General features: G+C 43.1%; 2 protein-coding genes across 3 annotated transcripts in view; one reads left to right on the top strand and one right to left on the bottom strand.

Annotated features, from left to right (window-relative positions):
- Nucleotides 1-15,218, top strand: part of MED12L (mediator complex subunit 12L) — a 521,479-nt gene that overhangs the window by 149,427 nt on the left and 356,834 nt on the right. The window lies entirely within an intron of this gene.
- Nucleotides 6,776-15,218, bottom strand: part of P2RY14 (purinergic receptor P2Y14) — a 74,435-nt gene continuing 65,992 nt past the window's right edge. For both annotated transcript variants that reach the window (XM_029061739.2, XM_003430989.4), the window contains exons 2-3: nucleotides 13,432-13,539; nucleotides 6,776-7,942 (exon numbers count right to left, since the gene is read on the bottom strand). In XM_029061739.2, the coding sequence (XP_028917572.1) occupies nucleotides 6,908-7,918 (1,011 nt within the window). In that variant the 5' untranslated portion in view covers nucleotides 7,919-7,942; nucleotides 13,432-13,539 and the 3' untranslated portion in view covers nucleotides 6,776-6,907. The remainder of the gene's footprint in view (nucleotides 7,943-13,431; nucleotides 13,540-15,218) is intronic.

A 15,218-nucleotide genomic window follows, 5' to 3' on the forward strand; every position in this document is an offset into this window, starting at 1 on the left:
GGAGGGGAAGAGGGTACTCAGAAGTTTGAAGATGGGAGAACTGAGAGCTAGGGCTAGGCATCTCATTTTATGACTGCCTCTCAGACCCTTTTGGCTTTCAGAAGTTGAAGGGAAGCACAGTCAATCAAGAATGTTTATGAGGACCTTCTGTATAGAGAACACTGTACTAAATGCTTGAGGGAGGGCAGTCCAGTTAGTCTTAGGCAAGATCCCTGTCCTCAAGGAGAGGACAGTCCAGCTGGGGAGATAAACACTAAAATATTTTGCAGTTAGGAAGAAGCTATTTATACTTAGTGACTTCATCATAGTAAAATCATTTTCCACTCTAATTCTAAGAAATAACTTAGAAAGTCTTGGAAAGTATTCAGAATTCTAGGAAAAGTAGATAACACACTACTTGCACTTCTTTTTTAGTAGGGAAAGCCAGGCTGTAATGAATCTTGTTTCTTTGTGATTTAGTGCTAAAGGGAGGATGAGTGAATTGAGAGGAAAATTTAGGTATGTGCTTCTGGAGTGGGAAATCCAAGGTCTTTTCATCTTCAGCTTCTTTCTTTTGATCTGTTAGCAGCTTGAATTTGTTTTGAGTTCTCTGAATTGAATTTATGAATGGATATAAGACTAACATCCACCCACTGCATTGTCCAGGATGTATTTCTGATGGGTTCAGGCAGTGAATTGGGTTTCGTTACGGTGGTGTGAACCTGATCTCCGAGTGACTCAGTTGAACTCTAAGGCTAGTGGAGATGAACTTTGGAGTGAAACAGCCAGGAGTACAGACAATCCTGCCACATCTACATTCTACCATGCTAGTCCAAACTCTTCAGTTTGATTATATGCAATCACTGCCTCCACTTATTCTTCTTCAACTCTGATCCTGTAAAGTCCAGTTGACACCCTCTTCACTCTACTGAGACCACTCTCTCCTAGGTTGTCAATGATCTTCCTGCCAAATCAGATGGACTCTTCTTGTTCGGATCCTCCTCATTACCTTTGTGCCTCTGACAGCCCCGTTTTGCTGAAAATGATGTAACCTTAGCTTTTCTGATTTGGTGCTCTCCAGGGTCCATGGCCAGTCGTACTCAGACTAGTAGCCCTCTGACTCTTATGCCCTAACTGTCAGTGTCCTTCAAGGCTCAGTTCTGGGTCCCTTTTCCTTCTCAATCTACACTCACTCCTTTGGGAATTCATCTGTTTGCACGGCCTGAACTACCGCCTCCTTAGGATGTCTGTCACATCTACCTCTCTAGCCAGATCTTTATCCTTCCCTGCTGTCCTACATCTCCTCCTACTTCCAAGATATTTCTTTGTGGATGTGCCTCTGAAACACCTCAAACTCAACATGTACAAAACTGAATTTATCTTCCCTCTCAACCCTCTGCTCCTATGAACTTTCATTGTTCGTAATTCATCCATTCTCCCTATCTTTCAAATCCGTAACCTTAGCGTATTCTTTGACCCCTCCCACTCTGTCAATCCACATATTCAGTCTGTCACCTAATCCTGTTGATTCTTCCTTCATAACATCTCCTGATCTGCTTCTTCATCCGTCTATGTTCAGCCACCATGTTAATCCGCGTATTTTATCAAATCCTGGACAAACTACTACATCAGTCTCTTCACTCATCTTCCTGCTTCTAGTCTCTCCCTTCTCCCCTCTCTAGCCCATAATTCTCTCTCTGCTGCCTGGATCATTTTTCTAAAATATCATTCTTACATGTCCCCACTCCTCAAAAACCTCCAGTGTTTTCCCAGTGCTTTACACATCAAAGAGAAACTCCTGATCTCCAAATTTTAAAACACTCCATCTACTCTCTTCCCCCACTTATCCTTGTTTCCCCACTATACCCCAGTTCATATACTTCAATCCTGTCAAGCCAGCCTACTCAATGGGTTGTGTTCTCAACTTCCTTGATGATGGCCTCCTGTCTTCCTGGAACTCCCTCCCTCTTCTCACCCAGCAGACCTCTAGTCCTCCCATCTTCAAAGACCCTCTGAAATTACATCTCCTTCAGGATGTTTTCTGTGATTAATCTCTCATCTCCCCACCTTTTATTCCCCACCCACTTCGGTTGGCACTTCAGCACTTCCGCTGTCATTTAAGCACTTGTTACCACATCCCCCCCACTGGAGCACTTATATACACATCTTTATACTCATCTGCTTCTCCCTACATATAGATTATTTCAGTGTTGGTTTCTGTGCCTAGTTTGTAAGCTCCTTGAGGGTGGGCTCATGTCTACCAACTCTGTTGTACTCTCTCTAACGTTTAGCATAGTGGTCTGCACATAGTAAGCACTCAATATATGCCATTAATTGATACTAGTACAGTACTGAATAGAACAGACTCACTCCTTGCCCATAAGGAGCTTACATTCCAGTAGAGGAGTTAAACATGAAAATATTTACATCTAGAAAGGTCCATAATTAAATAAATGAAGCAGACAACATACATGGGTACTAATAGAGGTGTAAATCAGTTTAACACTAGAGTTGACTGAAAGAATTAATGGATTTTAGATCTTGACATTTTCCATAAGTTTTGATTAGTTTGGGGGGTTTTATTGATCCAGAGTATGGCAGATTTCTAATAGCTTCTGGATTTGCTAGCCTCTCTAAGATTGGCTGTACTCTAAGATTGCAGGGATGCATTTCATGCAGAATTCTTTTCATGCATCCATTATTTCTCAGAGGTCTTAGATTGTCTCCAACAGTCTGGAAAAACATGGGGAATACCGTTAGGGCCATGAAGAAAGGTGGGCTCTAGAAAAGTCTTTTTTGCCTAAAATGAGATGTTCCATGTGGGCCCAGTCACAGCAAGGTGGATCCTCTGAGCCAGAGTGAGGAGAGGATTAGGAAGAAAATACCTTGTGATGTGGCCTTTGTTGAGAGTCTTATGGGTTCGTGCAGAGTGAAGGAATATTGAATTATGTTCAACATTCATTTTGAATTTCTGCCACCTCCAGGAGGCACTCCCCAATGTAATTTTCTTCTCCCTGGGTTATATCTTCACAGTTAAACCCTCACAGCCACTGTAGCACTTACCTGCATATCAATTTACACACACTACTATTTAAGTTCTTGCTTACTCATCCATCTTTGCATTCTCTTTTTCCCCATACCTGTAAATCATTTCGTGTCACAGCTCCCCCAGTAGATTATAAACTCCTTGAGAGCAGGCATTGTGTGCTTTCACTATTTTACTTCGGGTACTTCATAAAATGCTCTGCAACTAGTAGGTTCTTAATAAATACCCTTGATTGATTAAACTATTGAATTGTTGACCCACTGAAGGGCAAGCTGTCCTCCAAACGCAAGATCTTGCCTCCCCAGAACAGAGGGGACTCCGCTGTTGTTGTTTAGGGTACCAAAAATACTGGGCAGTGTTGTGGTGTGGTTTTCAGAATGCATGCTAACAATCCCTCAGCCTCTTGCTTCCCATAACTCCACAGACAAGGCAGGGGGTTAGTAAAAATAGCTTGTTTATTCTTAGTACAAACGTAGTAAAACACGAGAGGAGGCAAGCATGGGTTGGAGTTGTTCATTGTGTACACAGCTGATGGGAAAGAAAAAATATACAGTGATCCCTCTCCCAAAACACCTGGTTGCTCAGTAAGAGACCATTTAAGCAATGGGGGAGGAAGTACATGCTGGCTAAATGACTTGCTTAAGGTCTCTCAGTCAATTTGAAGTAGAGACAGACTAATTTGCCTGCCTCCGAAATTGTAGTCCAACAGCTGAGGCTGTCTCCTTTGAGCAAATTTAGGAATTAATTCAGCCACTAGATTAATATGTGGTGGTGGTAAGTGCTTGCTATGTGCCAGGCACCATACCAAGTGTTGGTGTAGATACAAGACAGGCCATCACTCAGTCACTTATCCCTGTGCTCAACATAACTGAAGACCCAGGAAGTTTATAGTAATAATAATAATGATGATATTTGTGGTAAGCACTTTCTGTGCGCCAAGCACAGTTCTAAGCACTGCGATAGGTACAAGGTAATCAGTTGGGACACAGTCCATGTCCCTCATGGGACTCACAATCTTGATCCCCATTTTACAGATGAGGAAACTGAGGCACAGAGAAGATAAGTAACTTGCCCAAGGTCACACAGCAGACATGGAAGAGCCGGTATTAGAACCCATGACCTCCAACTCCCAGGCCCGTGCTCTTTCCCCTTGGCCATGCTGCTTTCTATGACATTCTATCTTATTCAGATCAGGTTGAATGTAAAACAGGCATTTTCTCCCAACTTTGGTCTCAGGCCTAATAGTATCTGTTGCCCTCAGGGCATTTCATGAATGTTTCTCCATTTACAAATGCCTTAGTTATGAATTCCTGTAATTCCACTCCTCCATCCTGCTACCCAAATGGAAGTTGCTCAATTTGGGAATACTACTTAGCTGAGAGAGCAAAAATAGCTGACAACCCATCCCAATGCTGTCTGGCTGCCTGCTGTCTATAGGAAAGGAAGCCAGCTCCCAGGCGAGCATTCAGGAAAGTGGCCCTTTCTTATTTCATGAGTTGATACACTCAAAAATGATGTGCCTCATCGTATCAGGGACCCAAGCTAGGTTATAAAGCTATCCAAACTCAAAACCCTTGGAATAAACAAAGACATAAAATCCATGTGGTTAAAGGAATGAACATTATTTTTCTACAAAACTTACTATGTACCACGTGCTATGCTGAGTAGTTACAAGAAAATCAGATAGGGTATAATAATGACAGAATTTGTTAAGTGCTTACTGTGTGTCAAGTACTGGTCTAAGTGCCGGGGCAGATACAAGCTAATCAGGTTGGACACAGTCCCTGTCCCACATGAGGCTCACAGTCTTAATCCCTATTTTACAGATGAGGTAAATGAGGCACAGATAAGTGAAGTGACTTGGCCAAGGTCACAGAACAGACAAGTGGCAGAGCTGGGATTAGAATTTAGGGCCTCTGACTCCCAAGCCCATGTTCTGTCCACTAGGCCATGCTTCTTCCCTATCCCACATAGGACTCAGTGTCTGAGAGTGAAAGAGAACAAGTATTCAGTCCTCATATTACAGATGAGGAAATCAAAGCACAAAGAGTTGTGTCTTTCCCAGTGTCACGCAACAAGCAAGAAATGGAGCCCTTTTAGACTTGTCTCCCCCTTTTGGACTGTGAGCCCGTTGTTGGGCAGGAATTGTCTCTATCTGTTGCCTAATTGTACATTTCAAGCCCTTAGTACAGTGCTCTGCACACAATAAGCGCTCAATAAATACAGTTGACTGAATGAATGAATGAACCTCTGTCTCCTGACTCTTAGCTCTGTGCTCTCTCCATTAGACTATGCTCCTTTTCTGTCATAGAGTGAATTCTTATTTCAGTACCTTAATGTCTACTTTAATAACCAAAGACCCACTTCTTCCTCCTTTCTTTAAATATGAATTCTTAGAAAGGTAGTTGGGTGCTCTCCATGTTTTTTGTAGACATACAGAGTCCCTATGCATGTGGGGACTCGTGTGGAATACCTAAGGGTTGTGGCTGTAGCCCTACTCTCATTGTCCAAGAATTCTCAAAGTTTGATTAATTCAGACAGAAGAACTGTGATTGTGCTATGTAGGCAGTGAAACTGCTGGAAGTGAAGTAACTTTCACCAGTTATGAGAACTTTTGTAGTACCTGCCTGTCCCTACTCTTCCTGGATTTTCATTATTATTCAAGACATGGCCCAGTGAGCATTCAGGTGAGATTTTATTTTTATTAATGCTAATAATAATGATAATAATGTTAATGGTATTTGTTAAACACTTGCTATGTGTCAAGCACTGTACTAAGCACTGGAGTAAATATAAGATAATCAGGTCTCACATGAGGCTCCCAATCTAAGTAGGAGGGAGAACAGGAATTGAATCCCCATTTTGCAGATGAGGGAACTGAGGATCAGAGAAGTTAAGTGACTTGCCCAAGATCGCATAGCAGACAAATGGCAGAGCTGGGATTAGAACACAGGCCCTCTGATTCCCAGGCCCGTGCTCTTTCCACTGGGTCACACTCCTTCTCAAGTGGGTATAATGAAGATAATAAGGAGAAACGCAGGAAAAGAAGGGGTCAAGCTGTAGAATTAGTGAAATATGCTAAGCCATCGCTTCTGGAGTCACTTGAGCAGTATAAATGGTTGGATGAGATGGGGGTGGTAGCACTAGGAGGAAAGGCCAGGAAGAACTCATCTTTATATCTGTTCTAAACTCCAAGACATTGCATTGTTAAACATTCACTGATCACACCAATCCTCATGCAAGCAAATTTTCTAGCTGACTGAAAGACTCATAAATATATATGGAGGAAAGATTTGCATTCCTTGAATAAATTGGATGAAGGCTAATTTTTCCCTTGAGGTTATTGTATTGCGAAGTATTCTGCAACTGCCTCAGATATTGAGTGAATTATATGATTTTTTATTTCTTATGGTATTTAAGCACTATGTGCCAGGTATTGTGTACAAATTCTGGGCTAGGTACAGGATAATCAGGTAGGATGCAGTTCCTTTCCCACATAGGGCTCACAATCTTAACCCCCATTTTACAGATGAGATAATTGATAATCCCTTTAGGCTCAGAGCTAAGGGAATTTGTCAGAACATTAATAGCACTAATTGTTATTATGCTTTTAGTTTTCCAGGTGCTTTGGCACCAGTGATCTCACTTTTTCCTAACAGCATCCCTTTGAGATAGGAAGAGGCAAGGTTGATTGTCCCCATTTTACAGAGGAGGAAGCTGAGGCCCAGAAAAGCTAAGTGACTTGCCCAAAGTTACAGAGGCCAGTGGCAGAGCTGGGATAAGAACCCAGGGCTCCTGATAGCTTAGTTCCACTAGGCCTCACTAGTGGTTGTACAGATCATTTGCAGATAGCAAATTGACTTGTTGGAGTCATTTGGGAACTTATAAAGTACCCATGCTTTCGTGAATTGTATTGGATCTTTTGCTTTTTGAAATTTCCAGGTCATTTGGAGGCTTTAACTTGATATGTAGCTTTTTAAATATCTTTTCTCTAAATGGTTGGCAGAGAAAGAAATAAATTATGGGGTCAAGACACACATTTGCAGCAGACAGGAGCAGAGTGAATTCTTTTATGTAGAACAAAATTTTTTGGGACTGGCAATTATGTTGCTTTCCAGTTTGACTTTGTGTGTAGGGAATTCTGGCGGCATGGTACGGTACAAAACAAACACAAAACACAAACATGATACTGAAAATGTTACGAGAGGATTTTTTCTTGGCCGAGAGGGAATGCCTCCTGAATTTAAGATAGGAGCTGTAGATTTTTTTTGAGATAGCCGTGTAGAAGACAATGAGCAGTAGAAATACAACCCAGAAAATCCCAACACAAAGGTAGGTGGAAACCTTATGCCATTTTAAACCAAGTTCACCTTTCAGTTTCATACACTTTGTGTAAGTTTCATTGCCCACCTCTTTGTTAGTCAAAATCATGTTTGGAACTGTCACAAACAGCATGGTGGCCCATATTAGAGAGGAAATAATCTGGCTGCATTTGACTTTGTGGACTGGAGACACCAAAAGAGGCTTAACAATTTTGTAGTACCTGTCAAAACCTATGAGTCCAAAAAACAGGATTCCGATGTACATGTTGAGATAAAAGATCACAGCGGAGACTCGGCACACAAAGATGTTTAACTGCCAGGGACCGATTTCTGAATCGGCCAAAATTTTGAAGGGGAACGTGAGGCTCATTAGCAGGTCAGCGGCAACAATGTTCTTGAGGTACACGACGAAACTCTTGGTGCTCGGCACGTAGAAGAAAATCCAAGCAGCTACTCCATTGAGAAGAATGCCCCCGATGAAAACAAGGCCGTAAAGCAGTGGGATAACCTGTTGGGTTATCAGGTTGTTATCAGAACAGTTTTTCTGAGTGTCTGTACTGGAGTTGACCATTTTCAACCGTTTCAACTTGGAGCACTAAAAATACATGAGAAACAGTGGAACTCAATGTCATTTCAACCAGCCAGGTGCATGAACAGAAATCATGTTGGTTTAAACTGCGCTCATCAACAAAATTGATCCTTGAAATTGACCTTTCAGCTCTGGATTTCTTTATCAGGAACTGGATTATGCCATCTTTTGGTAATAGGTGGTAAAGAGAAGTATGAATGACTTCAAAATAGGCCTAGAACAAGTGACAAGCAAAAGTCAGTGTTCCCTGTACTTCGCTTACCAGATCTTAATACTTAGGGCATATTGCAGAAATCTTACTCTAGACTGCTAAGAAAGCAGTGTGGCTTACTGGGTAAAACATGGGCCTTGGAGCCAGAGGACCTGAGTACTAATCCCGGCTTCACTGCTTGCCTGCTTACCTTGGGTAAGTAAATTCTCTGTGCCTCAGTTTCGTCATCTGCCAAATGGGGATTCAGTACCTACTGTCCTTCCTACTTAGACTGTGAGCCCCATGTGGGGCAGGGACTGTATTCAACCTGATTAAATTTACCCCAGTGCTTAACACATAGTAAGTGCTTAATAAAAACCTTAAAAAGAAACTAAGAAATGAAACAAAGGTAATGATCCTGTCTCAGAATGGTAATAAATCTAAAAATGTTGTGTTTGCTGATAATTCTTCTCTGATTCCCTCAGCTGGCATTTTGCTTTCCAATTTCCAAATTTAAGGTGTCTGAATTTCTGAACCTTTTTATGTGTTTTCACCCCAGTCCAAACTAAATCTTGATTGATAGGCACTTCAAAATAGGCCTAGAACAAGTGACAAGCAAAAGTCAGTGTTCCCTGTACTTCGCTTACCATATCTTAATACTTAGGGCATATTGCAGAAATCTTACTCTAGACTGCTAAGAAAGCAGTGTGGCTTACTGGGTAAAACATGGGCCTTGGAGCCAGAGGACCTGAGTACTAATCCCGGCTTCACTGCTTGCCTGCTTACCTTGGGTAAGTAAATTCTCTGTGCCTCAGTTTCGTCATCTGCCAAATGGGGATTCAGTACCTACCTACACCCTGGGGATGTATTTAGCATGAATCTGGGAATTGGAGACAGCAGGAAAGTTCTTATGGAAAATCCCTAGAGCAGAAATGTTTCCCCAGGCATCAGGTTGGAAGATATCTGAAAGACTTCCATATCTGCTATTGAAAGAGAAGAATTGGTTTAGGATAGAGGGGTGGGTGAAAAGAAAAGGTAGGTATCTTGTTAAAGGGAGAGAGGACGATGGGGCTCCTAGAGTCCTTTCCTCCACCAAGAGGCACAAAATAAGCCATCACTGAATCAGTAAATATTTTGAAGAAGAGGGAGAACCAGTAAACCGGTCATCATTGCTGATAGTAGTTAAATATTCCTTTGGGAAGGAAGGCAGAATCTGCTGCCGACAGTTAAGTTTTGCCAAATTGCTTAGTTCCTTAATAGCCAAATAAAGGCATTTGCTCAGGGAAGTGTATCTCAAATTAGTAATGGGTAAAAAGAATGTTTGGCTAGAAAAGCAGAACAAAACTAGAGTTAAGTTCTCAAGTTCCTCAAGAAGCATCCTGCAGGTTCCATTTAGAATTTGAAAAATCACCTCAAATGCTTGATTTCTGTTGCTTTGGCCACATCTGAGGATATCCCTGTAAATATTGATGCATCACTGTGCTCCACAGCTGTGTGTGCATAATGGAATAGAAACAAAAAAGGGTCTGCTTCGAGTTTTTAACTCTGAAACAGTAAAATAAATAATTGACGTGAAGGAAGAGTCCGCTTGTGTGCGTGTGTGTGTGTCAGCCACAATTCAGATATCATCTTTTGCAGAACAAACTCTATCACTGGAAGTTGTGAGGTGCCATGACTTTCTGATCTTATCAAAGTTGGTAACTGGCCAGGGAGGTTCACATATCTGTTTCTCAGCATGGCTTCCATAACACTTAAAAACAACAATCAGTCAGAGGAGGAAACTTCTAGCTCTGGTTCCTTCGTGGGTGGTGGAGATGGAAGAGAAAAGACGACTCGGTCTGGCTTCAGATAATTCAGTTGATTTTAGATCTTTCTAAAGGACCAGTCAAATCCACAGCAAATGTGAATCAGAAGAGGAAAAGAGTGGGCTGCCTTGTAACTAGGGGTGTGTGAGCAGGGTGATTCCTCAGGAAGCAAAGTGGAAGGAATGAGAAAATGGATGATCCAGGACAAGTTGGCGTTTGAAGGCCCAGGCTGGTGGAGGATTGGAAAAGTAGGACTTCCTTGTCTCCCCTGTATCTCCGTGCTTTTAGGCTGACCTCTCTCAGACCAAGCCTCGTTGCTTAGTGGATAGAGCATGGGTCTGGGAGTCAGAAGGTCATGGGTTCTAATCCTTGCTCCGCCCCATTTCTGTTGCGTGACTTTGGACAAGGCACTTCACTTCTCTGAGCCTCATTTACCTCATCTATAAAATGGAGATTGAGACTGTGAGCCCCAAATGGGACAGGGGCTGTGTCCAACTTAATTTGCTTGTATCCACCCCAGCGCTAGTACAGTGCATGACAGATAGACAAAATCAACAAGACCAAAACTGAGCTCCTCATCTTCCCTCCCAAGCCCGGTCCTCTCCCAGACTGCCCTATCACCGTGGATGGTATGACCGTCCTTCCTGTCTCTCAGGCACGCAACCTCGGTGCCATCTTTGACTTGGCTCTCTCGTTCACCGCACACATCCAATCCGTTACCAAGACCTGCCGGTCTCACCTTTATAATATCACCAAGATCTGCCCTTTCCTCTCCACCCAAACGGCTACCTTACTGCTACGGGCTCTCGTAATATCCCAGCCAGACTACCGTGTCAGCCTTCTCTCTGATCTCCCTTCCTCCTCTCTCTCCCCGCTCCAGTCTATCCTACACTCCGCTGCCCGGCTCATCTTCCTGCAGAAATGCTCTGGGCATGTCACTCCCCTTCTTAAAAACCTCCAGTTTTTAACCTCCTATCAACCTCCGCACAAAACAAAAACTCCTCACTCTAGGCCTCAAAGCTCTCCATCACCTTGCCCCTTCCTACCTCTCCTCCCTTCTCTCTTTCTACTGCCCACCCCGTATGCTCCGCTCCTCTGCCGCCCACCTCCTCACCGTCCCTTGGTCTCACCTATCCCGCCTTCGACCCCTGGGCCACGTCCTCCCGCGGTCCTGGAATGCCCTCCCTCCTCACCTCCGACAATCTAATTCTCTTCCCCTCTTCAAAACCCTATTTAAAGCTCACCTCCTCCAAGAGGCCTTCTCAGACTGAGCTCCCCCCATTTTCCCTTTGCTCTCTCTACCCCCCTCACCCCTCCGCAGCTAAACCCTCTTCTCCCCCCTTTCCCTCTCCTCCTCCCCCTCTCCCGTCCCACCCCCTCAGCACTATACTCGTCCGCTCAACCGTATATATCTTCATCCCCTATTTATTTTGTTTAATGAGATGTACGTCACCCTGATTCTATTTATTTGCCATTGTTTTTACGAGATGTTCTTCCCCTTGACTCTATTGCCATTGTTCTTGTCTGCCTGTCTCCCCCGTTTAGACTGTAAGCCCATCAAAGGGCAGGGACTGTCTCTATCTGTTGCTGATTTGTACATTCCAAGTGCTTAGTACAGTGCTCTGCACATAGTAAGCGCTCAATAAATACTATTGAATGAATGAATAGTAAGTACTTAACAAATACCATCATTCTTGTTATTATTATTATTATCATTATTGGACTCTGTGACCAGAATTTTCTGGTTTTGGTTTGGGTGGGGAGTTGGGGAAGAAGGGCAGGGTAATGGCATGACGAGTCTTCTCACCATCTGTTAACTCACCTGGGACCACCAAATTATACATTCATTCATTCAATCGAATTTATTGAGCACTTACTATGTGCCGAGCACTGTACTAAGTGCTTGTAATGTACAATTCGGGAACAGATAGAGACAATCCCTACCCAACAATGGGCTCACAATCTACAAGGGGGAGACAGCAAAACTAAACAAGAAGTCAGGTATCAATACCATCAAAATAGATAAATAGAATCATGGCTATGTACACATCATTAAAATAAATTGAGTAATAAATAATATATACAAATATGCACAAGTGCTGTGGGGAAGAGAAGGGGGTAGAACAGAGGGAGAGAGTAGGGAGAATGGGGAGGGGAGGAGGGGCAGAGGGAAAGGATTGTGGGAAGGCCTCCTGGAGGAGGTGAGCTCTCAGTAGGGCTTTGAAGAGGGGAAGAGAGTTTGGCGGATGTGAGGAGGGAGGGCGTTCTAGTTCAGTGGTAGGATATGGGCCAGAGATCAACAGTGGGACAGGTGAGAAGGAAGCACAGTGAGGAGGTGAGTGGCAGAGAAGCAGAGTGTACATGGTGGGCTGTAGAAGGAGAGAAGGGAGGTGTGGTAGGAGGGGGCAAGGTGATGGAGAGCTTTGAAGCCAAGAGTGAGGAGTTTTTGCTTCATGTGAAGGTTGATAGGCAACCACTGGAGGTTTTTGAGGAGGGGAGTGACATGCTCAGAGTGTTTCTGTAGAAAGATAATCCAGGCAGCAGAGTGAAGTATAGACTGAAGCAGGAAGAGACAGGAGGATTGGAGATCAGAGAGGAGGCTGCTGCAATAATCCAGCCGGGATATTATGAGAGCTTGTACCAGCAAGGTAGCAGTTTGGACTGCTCGTATGGACTCTTAGAAATAGCCCTGTGGGAATGCAAAGTGTTTCTCTTGTCCCCAGTGCTAAATGCCCGGTTACTGTTGAGGAAATGAAGTTAAGGCTGATTGATTTAGTGGAAGCCAAAGGCAGTGAGCTATATTTGGGCAAAGAGAGGACCAGGCCCCAGGAGTCCTGAAAATGGTCAAGCTTGTGGTGTAGTAATATACTGTGTTAGTTGAAAATGCTAAAAAATGACTGCTGTGGAAAGGAAAACGGTAAATAAAAAGAAAGTGGTCACATTCATTGTAATATAAATGTCAGCAGTATCACTCCGGGATTTTTTCAATAGAATTAGGCTTATGTTTAAACTGATGCAGTGTTAAGGTTGAGGTTCTTATTTTTTTTCCCTTTTTTTCTTATGGTATTTGTTTAAAAACTAAATTCCAGGCCCTGTGCTAAGCACTGGAGTAGATACAAGGTTGGGCACAGTCCCTGTCCCATATAGGGCTCACAATTTTCATCCCCATTTTACAGATGAGGTAACTGAAACCCAGAGAAGTTGTGACTTGCCGAATGTCACAGACCAGACTAGTGGCAGAGCTGTGATTAGAACCCAGGTCCTCTGAGGTTCAATTTTCTCTTGGTTCGGGTGTGGAGTGCCCTACTGAATTCTTATTCCAATGGTAACCAGTCTATTCGTGGGATATTTTGTTCCCAACGCAGATATAGTTAAAGGACATTGTGAGGCACATCTGGGAAGGAGAATGGTAGCTCCGTGGTTTTCTTGCCATTCTATTGCCTGTAATTAATTGTTAAGAGGTTAATCTATAAGGACAGCTCTTAACTTTGTTTTCTTACCTGTAGGCAGGAGAAATGGTTCGCAGTCACTAGAACATCAAAGTCCTATCTTTGGCTCTTGCCCATCTTTTAAGTCGTCCAAACCTCCTTCTTTCTTTATTAGAGTACCTTTGGATGAAAGGGTGAACAGGCAGTTAAATTACATGAGACAACTGTCTAAAAAGAACTTATCTGGGAATGAATTTAACACAGTGCCAAGTTTTTAGTGCAGTGATCTGCATACATTAAGTGCTCAGTAAATACCATGGATAGACTGATGACCTTGGGTTTTTTTCCTCTATCTCACAGCCTTCAGGTGGTGCTATACACATTTTGCAACAATAAAGTTCATTAGTGTTTCTTATTAGTTGGTTTGTGTAAGCTCGTTGAGGTCAGGACATATGTCTACCCATTCTGTTACATTGTCATATTGTAACATGCTCCCAAGCACTTAGTATAGTGTTTTACACACAGTGAGCATTCGATAAATGTGATTGATTGATTCATTCATGAGGGATAGACTGTAGGCTGTAAGCTCATCAATCAGTGTTATTTACTGAGCACTTACTACGTGCAGAGCACTGTACTAAGCACTTGGGAGTGTCCGATACAACAGAGCTACAGAGAAGTTCCCTGCCCAATAGACTGTAAGCTCACTGTGATCAGAGTTCATGTCTGCCGACTCTGTAACATTGTTCTCTACCAAACACTTAGTGCAGTGTTCTGCACACAGCAAGCGCTTAATAAGTACAATTGATTGATTGGATAGCGTTGATTATTAGCGCGGCTCTCCAGGAGCAGAACCACCTCAGATAGCCTATTCCTTCTGACAGCAGCAGTGGTACTTTTATGATCGGGTCAATCTGTGGAGAGTGGCCCCTGCAGACTTTCCCATAGCATAATAATAATATTAATTTTGGTATTTGTTAAGCGCTTACTATGTGCAGAGCACTGTTCTAAGCACTGGGGTAGATACAGGGTAATCAGATTATCCCACATGAGGCTCACAGTCTTAATCCCCATATTACAGATGAGGTAACTGAGGCACAGAGAAGTGAAGTGACTTGTCCACAGTCACACAGCTGACAAGTGGCCGATCCGGGATTTGAACCCATGACCTCTGACTCCCAAGCCCATGCTCTTTCCACTGAGCCACACTGCATCTTCAAGTGGAAGACTTTGATCCAGAACGAAGAGACTTAGGGCCATAAAGAGCAGCAATTCTGAGCTGAAGAGAAATAACCACACTACACTTGTAAATCCGGTGGGAAGTGATTTATGCATCTCTACACTTTAGCCTCTGAAGTACTTGGGGAGATAGATTCAACATTAAGAACAATTTTAACCTGTGACACCATCCAGTCCATTCTTGAATATGATGGCGACTTCCCAGAAAAGGTGTTAGATCTCTTAGTTTTCAGGATTGTCCACTGTTTGCTATGCGCAAGAATAATTTGAGAATTCCCTCATCAATCTCCTTTGATTGTTGATGCTCCATGTTGTTTCCCCTGCTCTTGCATCTGCCCCTTTAGTTCCAGTTCATTAGGTGGAATGATGTGCTGAATGGAATAGTGCATAAAGCATGGCCCTGGAGTCAGACGGTCATGGGTTCTAATTCTGGCTCTGCCACTTGTCTGCTGTGTGACTCTGGTCAAGTAACTTTGCTTCTCCATGCCTTAGTTATCTCATATGTAAAATGGGGATTGAGACTGAAGCCCCACATGGGACAGGGACTGTGTCCAACTTGATTTGCTTGTATTTATCCCAGTGTTTAGAACAATGCCTGGTACATAGTAAGCACTTAATAA

Source organism: Ornithorhynchus anatinus, chromosome 1, assembly GCF_004115215.2.
Source record: "Ornithorhynchus anatinus isolate Pmale09 chromosome 1, mOrnAna1.pri.v4, whole genome shotgun sequence".
Taxonomy (NCBI): domain Eukaryota; kingdom Metazoa; phylum Chordata; class Mammalia; order Monotremata; family Ornithorhynchidae; genus Ornithorhynchus; species Ornithorhynchus anatinus.